General features: G+C 35.6%; 1 protein-coding gene across 1 annotated transcript; it reads right to left on the minus strand.

The window, feature by feature from the left end:
* Positions 1-1197: 1197 nt before the first annotated feature.
* GABRA2 (gamma-aminobutyric acid (GABA) A receptor, alpha 2) lies at positions 1198-21948 on the minus strand. The gene is made up of 7 exons (XM_010075550.1): positions 21913-21948; positions 20377-20597; positions 18025-18107; positions 14967-15110; positions 14046-14198; positions 5769-5971; positions 1198-1739 (listed from the first exon to the last, which is right to left on the minus strand). Exons 1-7 carry the CDS (start codon positions 21946-21948, stop codon positions 1431-1433), a joined length of 1149 nt encoding a protein of 382 aa, XP_010073852.1. The 3' UTR covers positions 1198-1430.
* Positions 21949-23932: the final 1984 nt, after the last annotated feature.

The raw sequence follows: 23932 nt of genomic DNA on the forward strand, positions 1-23932 counted from the left end.
AAGTACTGTACAAAACTGCAATAAATGACACTATACGACTACATATGTCTCTACTAGAAGACATCATCATAAAGGTGTATCTTTTTTTAAAGGTCAACTAATAACTGCTAATGTATGTGTGAATCAAAATATTTTTGATTGGCCAAGTATACTAAAATCTACATACAGTACACAATTATTACTTATGTCATGATTTACCAGGCCTTTAGGGGCATAAAGAATCTTTGCAAAGGCTCAGATGAAAAACAATTACTGATCAGTATTAAATGTTCATATAAAATTGCAAATGGCAGCTCCAATTTTGTTATATTTGTGTATATGAAACACAGTTGATACCTACTGATGATGCATGACCTTTTATTAAAAAAATAACATTCAAATCTTAGCAAAACCATTTCTAGTATACAAAGTTGTTGTAAAGTTATGTCAGCGAAATGTAAAGTTGCAATTTACAAAAGCAGCAGTAAATTTTATTATATGGACAATTTCCTGAACTTAAATCATGGATCTTGTTTCCCTGGAAAACAATGTTTTCTGGGATAAATACAGGTAAGTATTTTAATGGCAGGTTTTAGGATAACATTAAGCAAGGAAAAAGATTGTGTTATATTACCGATATACTTAACCCTGAAAAATTTCTGAGTGCTTTTATGAACCTGACAATAATCCAATTAAGAACAAAGTGGAAATGCAAAAAAATTCCAACTTTGCTGAACCAGACAACCTGGCTTAGCAGCATCAAGTAAATAAAACAGTGAAAACAATAAGAGTTTCACTAACGGAAGTTGATTGTTATTGGAAATTTGATTAACACTTGCTTTTCCCTGAAATCAATTAGAAGAGTTTATTAACAACTTCAAACAGGACAGAAGTAGGAAACTTGTGGCTTTTGCCATATAGTAGTCTTTACCACCTCTTCAGCCTAACTAGTATCCAGAATGTGAACAGTAGAACTGTACGACCTCCATACTTTTTATGTACATGAGTACTGCTATTGTATGAAACAATTACACCTTTTTAAAAAAATCACTTTTTTTAAATGACAGTTTATTTCATTAAAGTAGAATTAGTTACTTTATAGAAAAATATTTTAAATTTAAATTAAAAAAATACTGTTCCTAAATAATTATGTAGGATCATATCTTCATTTCATTGTCCGGAGAGAATATAATTCTGTATATTTGAATCCTAGTTTAACAGAACTCCCCTGGGTATAAGTTTTAAAGAGCTGGCTATAATTGCCATGGGTGCTATCTGTTTACAGACCCATGAATTAACACTGCGTCCCTCCTTTGGAGATACACAGATAAGACATCTATATACACTCTGTACATAATGGTTCACAGATTAGCAGTTATTAGTCGTACTGTACATAGCAAACAACCTATCTGATTAGAATGATGCTTTAAGTCCTCAGTGCAATTCAGCTTTTAGGTTGATGGGGCAAAGCCAAGTAAGACAGGCTCCCTGTTTAAATATGTAGCCCAATACACTAAATTAAAAGTACCAAATAAGACTGGAAACACTATTCTAGACATCCTGTCAATTTTGCTAACACTGTTGAATGTCTTCTTTGCTTCCTGTGGCTTTGCTTCTGGTTTTGCCTTGTTGGGTTCTGCAGTTGTAGCACTCTTGGAGATGGTTGGTAGCACTGAGTCCTTGGTAATATTTGGAGCATAGTTGGCAACAGCCACTGCATAGGCATTGTTTTTCTTAATGACAGATGCTTTTTCTTTTTTCTATTGGAAGACAGCATGAAGTTAAATATTTAATGTGTATTTGCCAGAACAGACTTAATAAAACATAATTTCAAATGTGAAAGAAACAAATGAGTATGTGTATGTTAAAATAAATACCAGGAATACCATACCGATACATTAAAATATAAAGAGAGACACTTCCAGTCTATCCAAAAAGAAGGTACAGGTAACATAAGAATGCTCTAAAAACATGGACATTTGCACCATTAAATGCCCTACTGAAGTTGTATGAGGAAGGGTCTGTTACTGCGATTGTAACGATAACTGGAAGAGTTGATCCTTCTCTAGCTGCTTTGTATCTAGCTCCTTACAAGAGAATTGCAAGATCTCTAAAATGTTAAGAAAACTAGAAGTGAACGGGCGAACAAGAAAAAAAAGGATTACCTGGCGTTGTAATAAAATGAAAATCAGACCATCTTTCCCACATAAATCTAGCATCACTACTATTTGAACATCTCATAACATACCACCAATAAATAAAGGAATTTCAGTAATGGTCTACATTTTTAAGAGATTCTGGAAAAATAAGTGTGTTTACATGTATGTATACATAGACACACACACACAGAAGTCAGAAATAGACTGCAATTAAGAAAAAGAAGGACTCCAGCCCAGTAGTTGCAGAAGTGAGCTGAGAACTAGCCCAAGAACTATTTCTGTTTTTCAAAAATTATTGTTTAAAAAAATACATAAGAGTGATGAAAATGGGGATTAGAACCTAAAAATAACATAAGAAAAGTGGGATGAAATTACAAGAATTTAATGAAGTTCAGCAAAGAGAAATTTAAGTCCTGCACCTGGGGAGGAATAACCCCATGCATCATAGGTTATAGGTTGGGGCTAATGGGCTGCAAAGCAGCTTTGCAGATAAAGACCAAGGGGTTCTGGTGGACACCAAGTTGAACACAAGCCAGCAATATGCCCTCACAGCAACGAAGGTGAACAGCCTCCTGGGCTGCATTACAAAGAGTGTTGCCAGCAAGTCAAGGGAGGTGATCGTTCCCCGCAACTCAGCCCTGGAGAGACGCATCCAGAGCGCTGGATCCAGTTCTGGTCTCCCCAGTTCAAGAGAGACATGGACATAATGGAGTGAGTCCAGCAAAGGACCACAAAGATTATTTAAGGCCTGAAGCATCTGAAATATGAAAGGCTGAGAGAGCTGGGACTATTCAGCCTGGAGAGACTCAGGGGGGCCGTCCATCAATGTATATAAATATCTGGTGGGAGAAAGCAATGAAGACCAGATGAGACTCCTCTCAGTGATATCCAGTGAAAGGACAAGAGGCAGCAGGCACAAACTGAAATACAGAATATTCCACTTAAACATATGAAATAAACCTGTTTTACTGTAAGGGTGACCAAGCACCAGAACAGGTTGCCCAGAGACGTTGTGGAGTCTCCACCCTCGGAGATACTGAAAAGACATCTGAACATGACCCTGGGCAGCCATCTCTAGCTGACCCCACTTAGAGCAGGGGGGTTGAACTAGACAATCTCCAGATATGCTTTCCAACCTCAGCAATTACGTGTTTTTACAGGATTGTGTATGCTTTCAAATGGCTAAAGTTCAGTCAATAGCAGTCCAATGGAGAGGCTACATCTATAAATAGGTACACGAATATCTAGATAATGAGTACAGGCTTGAGTTTTCAGACATATATATAGGTACACAGACTATCTCTACAACAAGACTGTGATGCTATAAATTGATTCACTGCTTTACAGCAATCCTAAACTAAGGAACTTCTAATAATTTACAGGAAAGAACGGAAGATTTCAGTTTCTCAGGAAGCAAGGCTCTCTTCTCTTTAGAAGTAGGGAAATAAACATTAGATTTGGTCCATCTCTTCCACAAAATACAGAATTAAACAAATGAAGAAATGGTTAACTTCTGTGTCATGTAAGAAATCATCCGCTCTCGTATTGGTTTGGTTTGATTTTTAATCTAATGGAAGTGGCACAAGTGAGAATTCTTGTGACATTTCCTATACAAGTGCATTCCAATTTTTTACTTCCACTGGGAGGCATCTACTGAATTTCCAATTTTGGTTTTAAATTAGCTTCAATTTTATATTTATTAGGGCCACCTACAAATCTTGATAAGATCTTCATGTTTAGGTGTCATGCCCCAAATAACTTGTTTATGGAGACAGTGTCATACAAAAAGGACACCTGGAATCAGGTAGGAATTCAGCATTGTTCCTTATTGACTGGAGTGTAGAAAAAGGGCTGATCAAATATGTAGTTTTGTCCCTGCACCTGCTTTCCTGTGAGACAAATTCCATGTTAACAGCACTTAGATGGGAATTTCCATATAATGTGAACACAGATGACTGTCACTAAGGAAAGATATTTCACTTTTATTTGGCAAAGAGTAAACTTTGTTCTAGATGCACATGTGCATTTGGCAAAAATAAGAGCAAATTACCAAATCAAATTACAAGAGGAACACCGTAATTGATCTGTAATTCCTTCCTTTCAGACAAACTTAGTGTGTTTTTAAATGGTATCTGTAACACCATTAAAGAGACGTGCATAATAAAGATGAACCATGTTTTTGCATGAGAAACTATCAATATGTTAAAAGTTTAACTTTTAGCTAAGTTGGTGTGAAGAAAATAGAGAAATAGACATGTCAATGGTATACGAATCTTAAAATGGAATGGCTAATTTTGTCATTCCTAGGGAAGGAATACTACCTAGCTGTTAAACAGCTGCCACTCTAAGATCATGCGACAACACTGTCACATTAATATAAAGGAACAGCCAAAGGATGATCAGACAGTTTATAAGAGCTCCCTATGTTATTATAATGCCAGGGAAATGTGCCAGTTTGAAAAGCTGCACTCATGACATGCTGATCAACTTGCAGTGATTCAGTATCTTCTAGCATGAGGGGACAGATCCTGAAGCTATGATAGTTCATGCCCTTCTGGAAGTTGCAGGGAACTATAAACAATGTACTCCTTTCCTCTCATTTTCCTTTACCATTAACTGAATGGTTTACTTCTTTATGCATTGTGTATTCTGCATTCAAAGTGCTGAGAAACCATCAGTTAATTAAACTTTTCTTCACATCTAGTATTATCATCTAGGAAGGAAATTATATTCTATCTTGTTTTAAGGAGAACCACAGAAATCAAGAGTATTCTTTGTCAGAAGAAATGCTTTTCCATTGGTAGAATCAGTGACTGATTATATAATATAGTAACTCAGTCAAAACAACAAGTCAACTTTAGCATTTGTTCTGTGCTTTTAAAATTATGAACTGTAAAGCTTGGCACAAATTTAGGCATATCACCAGTTCATTTTGTTCACAAAATAAGAAATTCTATCACGTTAAAATTTCTTCATTGTATCACACCTACACTAACATCAATACCAGATAATTAAGGCAGGACTGTGTTTCTGTGCACTCAGAGCATCAATACATCATAGGTGAAGAAATACTCTGAATTTTGTACAACTGCTATTTAAATTAGTTTTAAAATTAATATCTACATATCATTAGGGATAAATTTCAGAATATTGAAAATATTAAAAAATCCTAGATTTTGTTATTAGTAGATTTTACATATACGATCATTCAGTTGTTTTTCTGATCCTTAGTTACCGGCTAAATTAATATAGATTCTATCTTTCTGTAATCTTTTTCTTATTTCCAACTCAATTGGATTAAATAATAATAAAGTGATCAGCTAAAACAATCTGGATTAAATTTTCCAAATAACCAAATAAACAGTTCTATCTGCAGACTCAAGAAACAAGTCAGACAGTTCCCAACATATAAAAAAAATGTGCTTGATAACTAAATACAGATTACTGAGACCAAGTGAGATTAGCTACATCAGGACAGATATATTTTTGTTCAGGACAGAAAATACACGTACATTCTTTTGATTTAAAGCATCATGTATTTTTTTTTCTATAGGCAATTTTATCAAAACAATCTATTACAGCTGTTTTAGTGCAATTGACTGGAAATAGGGTTATTTCCCTAAGACTTACCTTATCATTCACTACACTTTTTCCATCCCAGGCCCATCCTCGTTTTGTGAAATAATTTACAGTTGCAAATTCAATTAATGCAGAGAATACAAATGCATAACAAACAGCAATAAACCAATCCATAGCTGTTGCATATGCTACTTTGGGTAGTGAATTTCGAGCACTGATGCTGAGTGTTGTCATTGTCAACACAGTTGTTACTCCTGCAAAGGGTCAAAGAAACAGAACATCAACAATTTTATTTGGATTTTGAATGTTAACAAAAAAACAAAACAAAAATTGTTACAGTATGTTTGTGAAACACAATGGGAAATTGGTTTATCTGCCAGAAACATATTAAAGGCTGCAATCTGGAGTTTCCTTTGAAATATTTTAGCTCAGCTTCGTTGCCTAAACTTCCCTTTTTCAATCAGCTGAAGATTTTACATACAGGAGATAGAGAATTTTTTTTTCCTTTTTTTTTAGCTAACAGGACAGGTAAGGGACATAATTAAAAAAATCCCTAATGGAATTACAATATTTTTCAGCATTATGGTAATGATTATTAATATATTAATGTATCTTATAATGTCTCCTTCTGCAGTACCCTAACCACAGGTGTCTTACTGAAGAAAGGTTGGATCCAGTTGCTTAGCCCACAGATTTGGTGGCTGGCTTACACTGCAGCGGCTGCAGGCCTGACACACAGTTTTACTGACAGTATCACACAAATTGACATTTTTTAATTGAATTTTTTTTTTTCCCCAGTAGCTGTCTCACTAACCATCCAGTGACACAGTTGAAGACACAAAGAGATTCAGTTTTCATTCAGGTAACATGGATTTTTTTCTAGAACAGCATATTTATTTGAAATGACAGATTATTATAACTATAATATTTGATGGTCCAAGAAAACTGTTCTTTCACTGTGGCAGTTATTAAAAACACTTTGCAGTACTCTATACTTAATGAAGACCCATCAGGAAGCCAGAAAATATACTCAAAATATCAGAAAAGAGATACATGGGAGGAAAGGAAGAGAGGAACATTTTTCTGAATCAGTTTTAGCAAGCAGAAACCCAGTCACAAATGTAGTCTCCATTCCTTAAGTAAATCAATTCTCCCACCTCAGGCTGAATCGCATGTAGACAAACTAAACTATTCCCTTTGTGGCACACCATTAAATACATCACCAGAATGAAAAGCGATGCAACGTGATATACTTTGTACAGATCAGCAAACCTGCACTCCATTATAACAGGCAAAGGAGATGCCATGGCAGAACTATTAGTAATTACACATCTTCAACAACTACAAACTCATAAAATTGTTATAAAAGGATTCCCAAAAGAAAGTCAAGTCACTCTCCCTAAGCCAGATCATCCACTGTCAGCAATGTCACCTAGGTTCCACAGGATAGACCGAGCTCCTATTTTCCTACAAGAGAAGCATTTTTAACCACTGTGTGAGACGGAAGAGAGGCAGCAATTACACCTCCTCAGCCCTCCTGTAAAGAATCTGCATCTCTGAGGGTGCTACAAAGGATGACAGAGCAAAGCCAAGTAGATTCAGCCTCAGCGCTACTCTCCCTTGAACTGCTTCCAAAGCAGGGAAAACAAGGCACAGAACCATCCTGCCTAGTCACACAGTACCCAGACGCCTAAGCGAACACAGTTCTCTAACTGCTATTTTCAGCCTCCATAAATTAAAGAAGTGGATTTGGTCTGGAATCAGCTGTGACACTGTTGGGATCTACTAGCCTATACAACGAAAAGGAAGCAGCTATCATACTGTACTGTATGAAAATGTGCAGACAATATATTTTGTAAAGAACTTATTCTCTCCTAACACACAACACATAGGTTAATTATTTTCAGTACCTCAGGGAAAAGGCAGCCTACCTTACATTTAAAATTATCACATGCAAATTTTAACACCTGAGCTGCAGATAAATAATTTTAATTATACAGAAATATCAGCAAAGTAATTGTTTCACAGAGATAAGGTGACCTTATCCACATGTAAATATATAGAGTTGCTAAGGTACTTTCCATTTAAGTCCTATCTTTTAGAATAAACTAATCTTCTGGAAGTGCCACTGGCTTCTTAAGCAATCTAATTTAAGATTAACTGCTAACCTTTTCTAGTCTCAATTAAAACATCATGAATTACATCTTGTATCTTGCTAGCAGTTGACAATTTCTCTAAAAAGTTCAGCAAGCCACACCAGTTTGTGACCTAAATGCTAATCAAACAACACAGTCAGACAATTGCTAGTGCACTTTCATTTATTCCTTCACTCCATAAATTCAGTGATGTTCAAGCTACCAGAGTCATTTAAATTGAACTGAGTGAGAAAAAATTGGACAGAAAATTTAATCTCTGATACCTGTCAGTTTATACTTGGTATTCTTCTTCAGCCTAAAGACAGATGATTTTGCACATTATAGTTAATTTGAAAAATCAGTATTATCAACTCTTTATGAAGAAGGACTGAATGGCAATAACCTGCCTCGTCACTGCTAAATCAGAGAGCACTGCAAAATTATTAATGTGGAGGACTATGGTCAACTTGTAAAACAAAACACATTTATTTCATAAAGATTATCTTAAAACCCCACAAAACCCGCACACTGACCAGATCAAAAACACTCCTCATTGCATTGTCTAATTCATAACGCTAGTGAACTAAAACTGGTATAAAAAACAGTGAGTAGATTGTCCCCCTACAATGAGGTAGTCAAAATATTAGAGGAACACAATCTTCTCCCAAAAATAATATACTACTCTGAACAGCCTAAATAATTTAACAGGCTGCATAAAGATTGTATGATATCTCATTATAATGTAGAAAGACCACAGTTTATATACAGGTCAGGAACTATCTTCTACAGCCCAGCACCCAGCAGATGTAGCACTGAACAGGTGCCAGAAGGACAGGGACAGGTATCATTTTGTAAGAGACCGTGAGCAGTCATCATCTTGTCTTTAAAAAGGATCCAAAAAATAAACTGTTGACATTTCCCTTCTCTGAAGAGGACCAAGCATTTTATACTTGACAGTAAATATATTCCAACATCATTACAACTTTTGTCCTGAGCAATGCATGCCTATAAAACCTAAACATCTTCTATTGCTACAGGTTTACCCATTCAGGCTAAGACTGCAGCTATTTGATTGCCTAGGGAGGTTTTTTATGGTGCTGCTTTCGAAACTGCATCTGCTCATTGGAGAGAGGATATCCATCTCCAGGGCTGTAAATTCAACACTTCACTGGCACTATACTTATATATGTGAAAAATACCACCTCTGTCATATTTTGGATACCAGGACACATAGATTCTATTCAAGATACATTTAAAGTTAGACAGCCAGCTTTGGGAAAAAAATTTGTGTTACTCAATGGTATAGGGCACTGACGTAACAGTAGGAAACATAAACTGAAAAAACTTAGAAATACCCAACTAAAAACACACAATGGAAATTGGAGGAGCTAGCACATATATATTAAAGTTAAGATCTGTTACGATGCCTAGTTTATGCCCACGTTTGTGGGCAAAAGCCAGGCTACTCCTTGACAGGGACAAGTTCTTTCAGATCCTAATTTCACCTCTTGTGTATCAACGGATTTTTCAAATTTGAACAGATTCTACTCAACTAAATCATGTCCTAGCCTTCTCGTGTTAGAATGTGGACATATCCTTTGAAAATGAGAGTTTAAAAGGTCTAAATAATGAGTTACCAAAGGACATTTCTGTAACAAAAGAGGTACTTCAGCTTTGCAAATAATTTGTACAAAATGCTTAAAAAGTTTACCATTGCTTATAATGGTATGCTACTCTTCCCATAACTTCATATTTTCATCACAGCACTTTGCAAAGATAGACGTAATGGTTGAAGAACATATCATAAAAGGATCGATAAATTACTTTTTATTATGAAGCTAATTTCATTTCTCTATTATTTCTCTTTCTCTTTTCTTAATAATAATTGCAAATGTTGCTAGGTAATTAGACCACTCAACCTGGTCCAAAACCTGAATAGATGTATAAATACAAATAACATAGCAGAAAGAGAAGACTGCTGACCCTTTTAAATGAGATACAGATTACTACTTCATTTATAACTCCAATAGTAAACAACTGGAGGTCTAAACAGAAGCTTAAAAATTCAGGAGACAGTGTAATTTTTTAAAGTATTATATCGTAACATTTGGCTACACACCATACTGTTTCTTTTTTTACTTACACAATATATACGTATTTCTTGAGAATACAATGCAAAGGAGCATACATTGATTCTGCTTAGACACCGGTAGTTAAGTCTGAACAACCACTGAGAGAAAGATCACAGAAAATAGCTCAAGTACTCTGCCTACCCTTCTTACTAAAAAAAAAAACAACACAAAAGGCCAGAAGCATGGGAACCCAAGGACCATAACATTATCTGTTTCCAGAAAAGTTGCATTCAGTCAGTCCGTTAAGCTACATATACATATCACAATGTTGGTATCCATGTTGCTTTACCGTACCAATACCGAGCAACAGAACAGAGTTCCCCATCAATCGATAGCTGAGACAATTACCAATGCTGAATGGCAAGTGCTATTTACCTCAGCTCCAGTAAAACTTGCATGTCATTATGCCACGATTGGAACATGAGCTAGTATCTTGGCATACCACTGAGCTGAGAAGAAATATCAGTTAATTTGCAGCCAGCTCAGTCTAACTAAGGGCTACAGTTTTCCAGGTATGCTTGCCCACTGCATACCACTAGAGTGTTACATCTACAGTTCGTAGAAATTCCCAATTAAGAAATTATAGACTGAAAGCTGTGAGTGGTGAGATATCTCTAAAGGCAGAAAAGATAATCTCCAGCATGTGAATAGAGAAGTAAATAAAGAGAGTTGAGATATTTTTCAACAAAACAGGAAAAGGTACTTTGTATATACATAATTGTTCAAAAGTAAGGGTCTACATTATTCAATTCCCAGTTAAAGATAACCAGAGAACAAATATGAACTTTTCATAGGTTCCCCTTTCTGTAGTTGCACAATTTAAAAGTCTCCTTATTTCAGGCCTAAATAGCTTTTTGCTTCAAAATGTACGTGAAGTAATATACTTTCAGAAGAGATAAATGAAGAACAAGCAAAATACAGGGGAAGGAATGCAGCATAAGAATAAAATGATCACAGAGAACAGAGTCCTGACAAAAGAACATAGCCATGCGAATTTACAACTCTGCATCTTGGACAACGTACTAAAAAATAATACAACTATTAATTTCTGTTCTTTCCTTCTGCAGGTATCGAATAAAATATTATGTCACTACATTCATTTTAACATTTGCATTCTTACTCCATGGGAGTTAAAACACTCTAAGAAAACTAATTTCTGATTTTTCTGTCACCTGCACCTAATGCTGCTATTCAAATACATGTGATGCTTCTCAGTGTTATGACCCATTAAAAATAAAGTAAGAACTCAATAAGCTGCACAAGATTAGCTTTGCTGATATTGTTGACACTAAATGCATAACAATAAACACATTACTAAATGAAAAAGATTGTAATCTTGCACTAAATGAAGGCATTATGAACCAGGCTTATCCCCTTTCATTAAAAATTCAATCAAATGCCCTTCAAATTTATCTGTTAGAGAAAACACATTCAAGACTTATTTAATTAACAATGATAAAACTTTTGTTTTCCAATAATTTAAAGCAAAGCTGAAACAATATAACATTAGGCCATAATTCCTTTGGGACAGCTTAGGTCAACAACATCAAATAAATGACATAAAGGAAAGGGATTAAAGAGCTCAACTACAAAAGATGCCTTATTATACCAAGCCCTTAACGTTAACCTAGAACTTGAAACTACATTGTGAGAGAATAGAAAGGGGAAAGAAAAGTAACTGCTTTCAAACATGAAATAATAAATGCTAAGTGGTGCTTTGCATAACTGGGAGTTATGTTTCTGTGAGAGGAACAGTACTCCAGTAGTTAGGCCTTTCCAGAACTTGGTATCTCTCAAGAACATACTTGAAATAGAGTTCTCATTGATTCTGAAAAAGACTTTATCAAAAGACTTTATCTACTTAATAATATTTTTAATAATGATATATTTATTATATAATGCAAAGATGGGCATCTAGCAAGTGACTACTCCATATAAAAACTAAAATTTAATTATGATCAATAAAAATGTAAAGCAAAATTTCCTGAAACGTTTACATTCCCTGCTGGAAGTAGCTTGTGTTACTACCTTAGCTGTAGTATGGGCTTCATGGGTCACTGGGTGGAGTCTATCTGAAAGTACCACCCAAATGAGACCTTGAGTATACCTGTCCAGCTCTAACCACTCAGTATGAGCCAGAAAATAGCAAGAAGCAACAGATGAACTTTGTTAATGAAACTGTGGCTAATTTCACATTTTTGTAACACATTTAGGCAGGAGACCAAAGAGTATCAGAAATCCTAGTGACAACTGCTGCTGCTAGGTATGGAGAAAGACTGGGAGATTCGCCTAAGGCTATGTTATTAGAGAGGCCATCAGCAGCTCATGCTGACAATCTAATCTAGAGCGTAAAAAACTGTTAAATAGCTCTCACGGGACATCCAACCCAATGTAGAAGCCTAAGTCTGAGGTACAAATGGTGCATGCGCGCAGGGGCTAGGCTGCTCCATCAGGCAGAGCCTGCACGTGTCTTGTTCCCCTGGGTTCAGGGTGCCAGCCTAAGCTGGCCTGGAGGGGACAGAGCCCTGACTGGTGTGCAAGGTGCACATCTGTGTGGCAGAAATAAAATACTAGCATAGAAATTGTTATCTCCTCGATATACCCATTGTGCTTCGTAAACAGATTTTAGATTCCATGTCAGCAGATAGAGTGCTTCTGTTCTTGCATCCACCCTGCCCAGATCCCTCACCACATCCTGAAACAGGGATCTGTTTGTTATCCATATCATGCTAAAAACCCAGCACAGTAGAGCAGCAGGCTGCTATGCAGATATTAATTATTTAAAAAAAACATATAGTAAATAAAAAATAAATCAAGAACAAGAAAAAGGCATGCAGGAAGGGATACAACATCCCAGGAAAATTATCCTAGTGCTTTGTTACTGTTGACACAGTAACAGAAAGAGCCTTTTCGGAAGAAGAGATGAGAGATTTTTTTTTTTGGACAAATGAATTGCTGTGTCATAAATGTATACGAAGAGGGTACAGAAAACAGCAAAGACAGAGATACAGAATGATTTGACAGTGTCCTTGCAAAGCTGGCAAACAGGGAGGTGCATTTTGACAAGCAGAAACAGACAAATTCACAGAAGATTTTGAAGAAAGAAATCTGCCTGATAACTGCGTGGGAAAACATGGTAGAATTCCAGTCTCACTAAAATCACTGACCCATTTCATCTGACTTCAGTAAGGCTCATATTCAAACCTGCAATTTTCATGATGCTTTGTGTGGCATTTTCTCTACACGGGAGACAGAAAGTTCTTTGTTGTGCATCATACTCCATATGCATTTGAGTTTGCCCTATTTTTGAAGAGTGCATGGCGTTTACTCACAACTAATCCTACAGCTTTATGCAGCATTTCTGATGGCTGATTCCATACAGACATTACCTGCTTTTTGCTGTGCTAGTCTCTTTTTCTTTAAAAGGAAACTAATAATAAGAACTTTAAGTTATGCAACTAAGAAAGACTTTTGTTGACTTGAAGAGAGCAAAACTCTAATGTAGGAAAAACACCATTATTTTGCATTGCTGAAGGTGTTTGCTGCCTTATAGTACACTCCCATTAGAATTAATGAGAAAGATTTGCTGAGCTGCCCAGAATAGGGTTTCTTTTAAAGAACTGCAGCTTGCAAAGTTTAACACCATTCAAATAATTCAACAAATTGAAATTTAATATGCTTAATTTCCAAATATATTTAGAAATGTGCTTACCTACAAAGTACCAAAATATTTGGATAATATCAAGGTTAAGTAAGACATTTCAGAAAATAAACTAAATTTATTTTTTAAATAGAAACATCTGTTTCTATTCTGTGAAAACTTTTTCCTCTTAGATTCAAGGATATATGGACAGTTCTCTCATATGTGCTAATTTCCAAAAACTTTGGGATTCTCAGGAGATCTGTAAGCTGCAGTTCAAAGCTGTTCGGACTAGAAATAGTATCACATTCTGCAAACATGCTAACTTGAATGAAAAAAGCCTTTACCAAGCAGACTTCAGAAATGCTTGCTAACAGCTTCATCTGTTACAAACAAAGCTAATGCCACTCAGGATACTCACCAAAGACTGTCCTGGCAGGTACAGATTCTCTGTTCAGCCAGAATGACACTTGAGAGAGAATGACAGTCATGATACAAGGGAGGTAAGTCTGAATGACAAAATAACCAATTTTTCTCTTCAAGTGAAAATGAGCTGTCATTACTGTATATTCACCTAGGTGCCACAAACAGACAAAACACAATGAAAGAAAAGGTTATAATCTTAAGAAAGTCCACTTCTTTGGTAGAACAAAGTTTGGTACATTTGTGAGAACCAAATGAGCTAGGGGTAAATTGCACATAATGTTTTTTGTAGTAGAAAGCATCCTACAGGATACAAGAAAGTTTTTGAGTACAACTACATCTTATTCTCCCTGAGCTCCAGGAAAGATCAGTGTTCAATAACTTACAGGAACTCTTGTATGCCCTGCCAAGAACTCCCTGTGTTCACATAAAGGCACCCTAAGAACGCATTCTACAGTCAGAAGGCAATCATGGGGGTCCATCACATGTAGGAACACAGTCTAGAGGCAGGTAGAATAATCCAGTATTTATGGATAGTCCAATAACATGATGGAAGGGAAAAAAATGGTTGAAACCAGCATACTTCACCATTCATCAGGCAAAAAGTGTCATCTATCATATGAATTAAAAAATTATCTGAGTCTTGGGTTACAGACTTTAGGATTCAAGACTGAACTCTAGATAGCATTTAAAAAACAGTCACTGGGAGAAGTTCACCTCTGCTATCATGGGTTACTTTTTAACCTCAAACAACCAGTAAAGTGCTGCTATGTGTTACTTGTACCATACATTAATAAATTATGGCTAATATATCACATTTTGTAACCGTTTTTTTCAGTAGCCTTCTAACACCACCAGCAATGCCCATGTTCTTCATAGCTGAGTGAGTGCCTTTTTGTTCAAAATACCTTTTACTAACCTGTACTAGATTTAACTGTCTCTTTTCCAATTGTTTGGCCTAAAAGATCATACTGATTCAATCTTGAACCATCTGGTGCCACCTGCACTGAATCTGAAGCATTGTAAGTCCAAATGTATGTCACTTCTGAAGTTGTGTACGCATCTGTGGGAAACAAGATAAAATATTTTGTCAGCAATTTAAATTAAACAGCTTCCATCAAAACTCACAGAATTAGAAGAGCTACTTATTTATTTTTTTAAAAAGCCACCCCAAAACCCTAAAATGTTATGGTAAAAATATGTTTGGCCATTTAAAATAGCCCTACTGTAGAGTAAATGCCTATTGCACCTGTGGGAGCGGGCACTCATTTGTGATCTTAACCCCAATTTATTGCTATTAAATTACAAACATCATCTCTTCTACACTGTTGAAAACTTGTCAGAGATTAGATATTATATGCATCCAAAAACTCACGGTAAGCCAGATGAAAAGAACAACAATTTGCAAGATTTAGGACACACAACATTTCTGAAAATTCATTCCCATATTGTTCTGACTTTCCATCGTCTCCACTCTCCACTTTGGGAGTGCATTACGAGCATTTTATTAGTAGCTGAAATTCATACCTAAATATGGGAAGCCAGGTTCAGTGACAATGCCCCTAACAAACTTGTAGTGGCTCTGTGCCTTGCCCTGCATACAGTCTTAAATTTCAGTCCTTATCATTGCATCTTTTTGTGGGACACGCTGACATTAAGCAGGCTGCTCTCTCAGTGCATTCATGATGAAACATACATTTAGCCTAGGGTTGGTCAAAATAAACTGGAATGGAAGCAAATCAACACTGTATTTTAGATAGCATTAGTGCCTCTACAGTAAGTAAGAAAGAAAAAAAACTGAGCATGTCCTGAAAGTTTTTCCACTCTAATACCCTACTAACCAAATGAAGTATGAAAGGAAAAGGGTAAACCACTGGTGGAAGAAACTGAGTATTCATTTGGATTGACTGAGACAAGTACATTTTACGTCCTATACAATAACTGTAGTGAAGTCAAAAAGTAAAGCAATATTTCTGTTGGGCTGCAAACATTTTCACTTGAGAAATCTCTGGAGGCCCTGAAAGAAGCTTATTCATACAACTAGCCATAAATTGTGTGATTAACAAAACCTAGTAGGTGAGTAGCATGCAGAGATTTTTAACACTTCCCTTCTGTCTTTCCAGCTTCCCACAAGAAGACCTCTGCTTTAATGCAAACCAGTAGTACTGCCAATTGCTAATTTGTCCCCATTCTCCCCACTGTTGGCTAAATTTTCTGATGATGATAAAGAAAGGCAACCTATTAAGCTACAGCTTCTCCAGTACATTCAGTTTGGCTTTTCTCTTATGTACAACAAAAATACTGAGACATTCGTATAGGTCAATGATCCTCCTAGCAATGTAAGTCTAGCATCATATGAAGAGCTGTGACAAATATACACCACTGTCAGACTTGCCTCAGCTAAATCAAAATCCTCAGGATTCCTGCTATTCATCATTCAGAACAAAAACTGAAAAATGCACAGTGATCTAGAAATGAGTTCCAGGTAAACAAATTAGTGTGAAGCTGTTTAAAATGAACAGAAATATAAGTCCCCTGGATGTGCCAAGAGGCTGGAGCAAGGTGACTACGGGGGAAACGAAAGACAGCTTTTCTAAAATTACATTGCTCACAGTTTGAATTCTCCTGTTTTACTCAAAAAACAGAAACCATGGACAGAGAACAAAGAGCAAATTATTAAGCAAAAAAAAAAAAAAAAAAAAAAAAACTGGAACCAAAAAAAAAAGAGGAAAAAAAAAAAAAAAAAGGAGAAGCTGTTCACACAAAGTCTAATATACCCAGTCAGAAGAGTTTCCCACTTAGGAATGCAAATGAAGTTGCACTATAAAGTAGTCTCTTGGCCTAAGTATCAGTTTCATTATTATGGGGTTTTTTTCAGCTGTTTCGAGGCTACATACAGGTGTTTTCTCCCACACACACCTTTTATTTGTGTTTATAAATCAAACATACCTTGCTGCGGACATATATGTAAATATTATTAGTCAGTAGTGGATTTCAGCTAACATCTCTGGTGTTAGTTAGTTAAGCTGTATTATGTATTATAAATATAATATAATATTTAGGAGGCAAAAAAAGACTGATACAACTATTATTAATTCTAATGATCTGTTATCTCCATAGCTAAGATTTCCCTGTGGTGTGGAAACACCATCAGAAACACAGGCTTGGTTTGATTTGCTCCAACTACAAGGAAAGAGCATATGCCAAGGTTATGAAGAGAGTGTGCACAGTGCTCTGACAATGATTATTTACTTAATGATGTCCTTAGTGGAAGTATATCACCTGTTTTGTAACCTGTTGTGGCTGCAAATTAATGTAAAATCAGACAGAATTTAAAGGCATAAACCAGTTTCCTCAAAAAAACCCCAACCCTTTCCTGGGCCCAACAGAGAATGTAGGCCACAGCCAAAGAAAAAAAGAAAATAATTTTGTGTACAAAATCCAGTAAATGTATATAATGTGATCCTAATTCATGACAAAGAAGAAGAAAGGCTGTAATACAGGTAAACAAAGTTATATTGTTGTTAAAATAATAATAGTGAAATGAAAGTCCACCTATCTAACATGCAGATGTGCTAATGAGTGAAATTTTTTATCACAAGAAGCCACCTGTTGTTGCCTTCATTGACTAAGAATGTAAAAACAAACAGCACTAAAAATAAAGAGAAAATAAATGTTTCAACAGATAAAAACAAGTCTTTAAACTGCTCTTCATTAATACACCATGTACATTCTACACAGGCGACATGCACCCAGGTCTGCATTCATTGGTATGGTATGCATGCTGGAATAAAAGTAGATCAGTGCTGAATTAGGTGCATAGTGTTTATTGTTAAATGCAGCCAAGGAAAAGCTTTAAAATACATTATAAGACACAACACTGAATAGAGAAAAGAGAATTCAATGTGTCACAATTTTTTTTAAAAAGTACAGTTTTGTGCACTAAGCAAAGGCTGTACATCTCGCTATATACTTACAGCTGCCAAATTTCAGTGGGCATGAGTGAGCATCCATAGGGAAGTCCTCCAAGTGCATTGGACATTCCGCTTGGACTGTAAGCCTAAAAGGCAAAAGACCGCTATGCATTTAAGTCAGTTAGCAGGACAAGAAAATAATTTCCAAAGAGATGAACAGAGTTCATGCTGATTTAGGAGATGAAACTGAAATGTTATATTAAACTAATCAAAATTTAAATCAGCTCTTGCTTCTTCCCTTTTATGTGCTCCTTTAGAAGGCATTGACTTATCACTTCAAAAACCTGAAGGAGCTGACCTCAAAACTGTGAGGAAAGGCCATTTAAATGAAAATATAAATTATGCATCTTCAGGTTGTTAAGAACGATCATTTTCTTCTCATAATATTCTGAGGTACATGTGTGTTTATATGGCTCTTAAAGGCTCATTACAAAAGCACATAAAATACAGTTAATTTGCCAAAGGACTCTGTTCCACAGTTTTCTGAATTTATTTTTTTACAGTTTGAATTGAAGATGTAGGAAAAAAAAATTGTGTTCTTTCAAAGGATTGCTGCTAGTCATTCTCTATGTTACTTCTGATTATTTTTATGTATAAGCATGACAGTATGTTAACAATGCATTAACTTTTGCTCATTTTGTGAAAAATTACCAGTATTATCCCAGTATCAAATATGGGGATTAATACAATAAAAACAAAAAAACAAATATAGTTTGAAGAAAGTTTTTGACAGACTTTTCCACTATTTTTAATTACAAAAAAAAAAAAAACCAAAACAAACAAAAAAAAAAACTTTGTTTCTCCTTCCTTTCCTGTAAGTCTCCTCTGGTGGAGACTTTTTCTGGATGTCTTCATTCCTCTTCATCCAGCTTCAAACATCAGCTACATTCTCCTGTACTCCCAGTAGTTCACAGTCATTGTATTCCCCACTACGTTCTCCCACCCTTCCACCCCAAAATATTCCATATTCCTATTTGTCCACTCCCTAGGAAAGTTGTTCTCAAGTCAAAGGGGAGAAGAGTCATCAAAAACTTGAAGGCACAGGAAAGAACAGTGTGAGCCTCTGATATAAATCACACTATCATTTTAAATAGACACAGATAAAATGACTGTTTAAAATCTATACAATGAAAACAGTTTAATCTCACACCCTCAGAAGCAACATACTTGTAAGTCATGAACTTATGAACAAGTCATGAAAATGCTTAGTTAATTCTAACTGACATGACCCATCTTAAGATTAAAAAAATTCATAGTAGTTTCGAACAGTATTTCTTATTATTTATAACATATGATTATAATACCTTCTGGAGAGAGAGAATTTCAGTCAGTTTATACAGACACAAGTTCAAATATTGATTTGAGCCCAAGCAAAACTACTATAAATGGGGGTCTCAATTTATTTCAAGCAAACTTTCTGAACCTCTCCAACCACCACATCATTCAGTATCACTAGTAGTCCACCCATCAACACTCAGTACTATAAAGGTTTGGGTGTTGTATAGCAAATCAGGTTTAAGGAATGCTGGTATAACTGCATGGAAAAGATTGCACAGTACATGTTTGCTTTACAGCTCAGACTTTGTATCTTAGACTGGGGATTTTATGTCTATTTTCATAACCAATTCAATTTATTAAATATTCTCAAAGAAAAAGAAACTAAATCAGGGGTTTCTGGAAATTTGAATAAAAGATTTCCAAGAAACTCATACAGATAACATTACTGCAAGAAAAGAGTCACCAAAGAAGAAACCCGTCTTATAAAAAGGGTGCTTATGCCTTTCCATATATGCAAAGATAATCATGCAGAGGACGCAAAAATTAAAACTCTAAGTAAAATATCGTAATTAGATATAAAGAAACAGTTATTAGAGAGTAAAACATATTTTCCTTGTAGTTCTTTCTGGAAAGGATTCAAGGCCTTATTAATCCTTTCTTCTTACGCTTTATTTTTTATAACCAGTGATCTTAAAAAATTTGCTTAATGGCTCACATAGTCAGTACAATGGATGCAGTAGCAGGCAAAAGTCATATACTATTTTAATAGTTCCAAGATGGAGTTGCTAAACTTTGAGTATTCTTATTCTTGTACAGTGATTCCCATCTGAAGGTCTCAAAGCATTTTATGCAGGTGTTGAGTACCTTTCAATACAGTAGAGAGCTATGAAAACTGAAGAACATATAAGAAAACTGATCTAACTCATAGTCAGCCAACAGACTTGTAACAGAACTGGAAACAACACATTTTTTCTTAGCATTCTTTCTGCTGGGACAGAAATGAAACAAAGGAGAGTCCTCCTGGAACCTTAACACATTGAGAAATATCTTGAGTAGAAAACAGATGAAAAGACTTACCTCATGGTGTACAAGAGAGTCCCATCATCTTGGATCCGTAGAAGTTTGTTTGGCATTGTCATGTTATGAGCCACTGACTTCTTCCCATTGTGAAAAAATGTATCTGGGGTCCAGATTTTGCTTGCCATTAAGTTGTTCAATCGAAGAATGTTCATTGGGCCCTTAAACTTTAATCTTTCATCCTTCCATCTCTGACGGAAAAAAACATCTATTGTGTATTCCTGTAATGGAATAAAGATATGCTTTTTTTTTGACACAATGAAACATTAATCTGCTTTTTAAGGGACAAAACAGAAAAGTTCTTGTTGTGAAAATTCCTCTGGTAAAATTGTCAAAATTGTATAATACTGAGAATAATAATCAGGAAGTCAATTTATTAAGGGTATGACATTCTCCTTCATGATTGCTAGCTGTTGTTTGTATATCAAACCCTTCCAATATTTTTATTTTTGTACCTAATACATATATATATGATACATATATATATATCATACATGTATATGTGACAAGGATAATTTCAACAAACACAACTATTTTACATTAAGAAGTAAGAAAAAACACACAGAATGATATTAAATAGTTCCTGCAGCAGATGCTTCTGAAGGAGATTAATCCAGCATTTCAAGAGCATGGAGAACAGCTGAGTCTGGAAGGAAGGAAACAAAGCTATCCATAATGGGTACAATATATCCAGGCAGACTGAGATAAGGAAAATTTTTCCAAAGGGGAAAATAAGACCCTGTAGCAGTATTTATTTTATTGACAGAAGTACACAGGTAGGGAAAAATAGTTGACGATTAACAGATGACACACACTGTCTGCTGAACTTTACTCTCATGCCTAATCTTGGGAAGGAAGTACAGTCTGGAGAAAAGGATGCAAGTGAAAACAGACTAACGACCTACAGCAGATGCCTGTGTCACCCAGCACTGAGTATCCCACCTACTGGGTTTTGTTACTGTTATAAACAAACAAGCAAACAAAGGTGCTGATTAAACATTGATAATGTAAATTCATCAACTAACTTAAAATCGGATCTGTAAATGGATTTAGTGGTTTGATACTCTCAGCAAAGCATACAAATTAGAAATAGAAAAGCTTAAAAACTTTGTTGGAAGCAAACTGTATTCTATGTATTGGCAAATGCTACCCTGGTGCAATTTCAGTTTTGTTGGACAGGTGCAAAATGGACCATGATTTCTAAATATTAGTATGTTACAACAGTCTGTACAATTGCAATTACTCTGCAAATGCTACGGTTTAGGTAAACCATTTCCAAGCAAATTACCTTTGAACGGACAAGTCCTGATAAAATTCAATTAATGTAAAATATTCAAGTTCTTTCAACATAAAAGTGATTTCAAGAAACTTATCAGCCCCCATGACTTTCTGCTGGCTCCCCTGTGTGCTGATTAACAAGGTCTAAGCTTTTTCTCAGTCAATCATATGGTGGTACAAAAGGAGTACTGAGTAGACAGCAAGAAGTGACAGCCCTTCTCAGCTCCTTTGGTCCGTGAGCCCAGAAGCTGTAAGGACCTTTTCCAGGTCAGGGCCAAAAGCTGAGAAGAACATGTGAAAGGAAAGAGAATTCTGTTACCTGAAGGAGCATGGCAGGGGCAGGAGAGAAAGCAGTTGTCATCAAGAACTGTGACAGGTGCTTGGGGAGATCTTTTTTTGGAATGATGTAATGGGATACTTACAAACTAGCCTGACAAAAAACACAAGCCCAATTTTAGCTATATCAAGAGGTCTTACACTACTACAATACAATTTTGTCATTTTGCTAATTAAAATTATAGTTACTCAAACAAATATTAAATAAAACTAATGCTACAGTACACTGAAAATTAAATTGTTTCAGTTTCTTTAATGGCAGTTGCTATTATCTCTAATAACACTTTAGTAAACATATCTGCAATATACAAAATTATGTACTTCTAAAAAATTGATTTCTTTGACATATCTGATCTTTTACTGTCTCTCATCACTGCCAGAGAAACTGCCTCATGACAAGTAATTTGCCCATTTCTCTATGATAGATCACATACAATTGTCCTGTTTTATTTGCCGATTTATATGTTGTTTTATTTGCTAAATATCATGACATCATCCCTTTACAAATTCCAAGTTATCTGTCAGTTTACTTGTAGATCAGGGAAAGTCACAAAAATGCATAAAATCATGGAGGATCAGGAGCAGCAAGAAGCGTGTGCTTGAAGCAGGGGGAATATACGAAATCTGGCTAGAAATACTGGGTAATTCAAGGAAAACAACTGCCCTAAAAGCCTCCTTGTGGTTTCTGTCTGAGGTACTTTGCCAATAAATCATTGCTATGTATGAGACGATTGATATTTGAGGTATAAAGAAGTGGAAAGAAGAGCCTGAGGGAGTAAGACTTTGAAATCCCACTGAAATTCAACAGAAGTGAGTGATAAGTCCCCCAAGTTCCTTTGAAAAATATCCTGTATACCTAAATGATTAGAATATAAATCTCAAGTTTTTGTAATAGAGAATTTCAAAGGTCCTGCTTCTTCACTGTCTTCCAACATATAAACAAAGTATTACAGGAGAGATAAAAGAGAAAAAAAGCAGACATGAAATGCCACTAAATCAAAACAGCAACATTTCAAAAAACCACATCTGATGCATAGCAACAGCTTAGGAAGTAGAATAAGCATCAGAGAATCTGAACTGCAGACTTGAAAGATCCCACTGACAAATCTCTGACTGATCCACAGGTAATTCTATCTCTCTATCGCAATTTTCCATCTAATCCATGCTGGAAAATTTTATTTGCATCCATTTACAGAGTGATTATGAAAAGCAAAATACAATGCATGCCTCTTGCATCCCAGTGCTATATTCACTGATCTCATGTTCCCTCCTGAGCCAAATTATTCTACTTATAATCACAAATATCCCTATGATGAATACCGTACGAAACAAATGAAAAAACAGGAAAATATTAAAGTATTTTGAACATAATCAATGTGATAAAAAGTCAGCTTTTATCAAAAGATGCTACATAAAGATATTGTAACTATTTCCTATTCCATATATGTACCACTTTGTGGTAAATGCTTACTTTTCAAGCAAGACTAACATTCGGTTAGAAATGCAAATCTGGACTCTAGGAAAAAAGACTCAAATTAATACCTGATACTCTTTTCATACAATCTGCAGATATTCTCCTACATGAAAAAACCTGTGCAGTCACTGGATATTACCAAACCACTCTCCAGCACTTAGTGCAGTATCTCCACAAAATCACAAGAGCATACTTCCAAGACTACAAAGGACTCCTGTGATCATTTCTGGGCAAGCAAATGCTTCCTACTGATTTGTGTCTAAAAAGGTGCTTTCACAGCTGGATTCTAACACAGTACAATTAAACATAATCTTTCAAATATGTATTAGAGCAACTTACATGAAATCTTAGGGACAGATGAGAGATTCTTACTGTAGTGTTAAGAAGCACTGAGCCTCTGCCAGTTCAATGGTCAGAAGAATAAAATGGTGAAGGAATTTCATTCTTCTTTTAAAATGCAGTTGTTGT

This window comes from Pterocles gutturalis, unplaced genomic scaffold (assembly GCF_000699245.1).
Source record: "Pterocles gutturalis isolate BGI_N339 unplaced genomic scaffold, ASM69924v1 scaffold31922, whole genome shotgun sequence".
NCBI lineage: Eukaryota > Metazoa > Chordata > Aves > Pterocliformes > Pteroclidae > Pterocles > Pterocles gutturalis.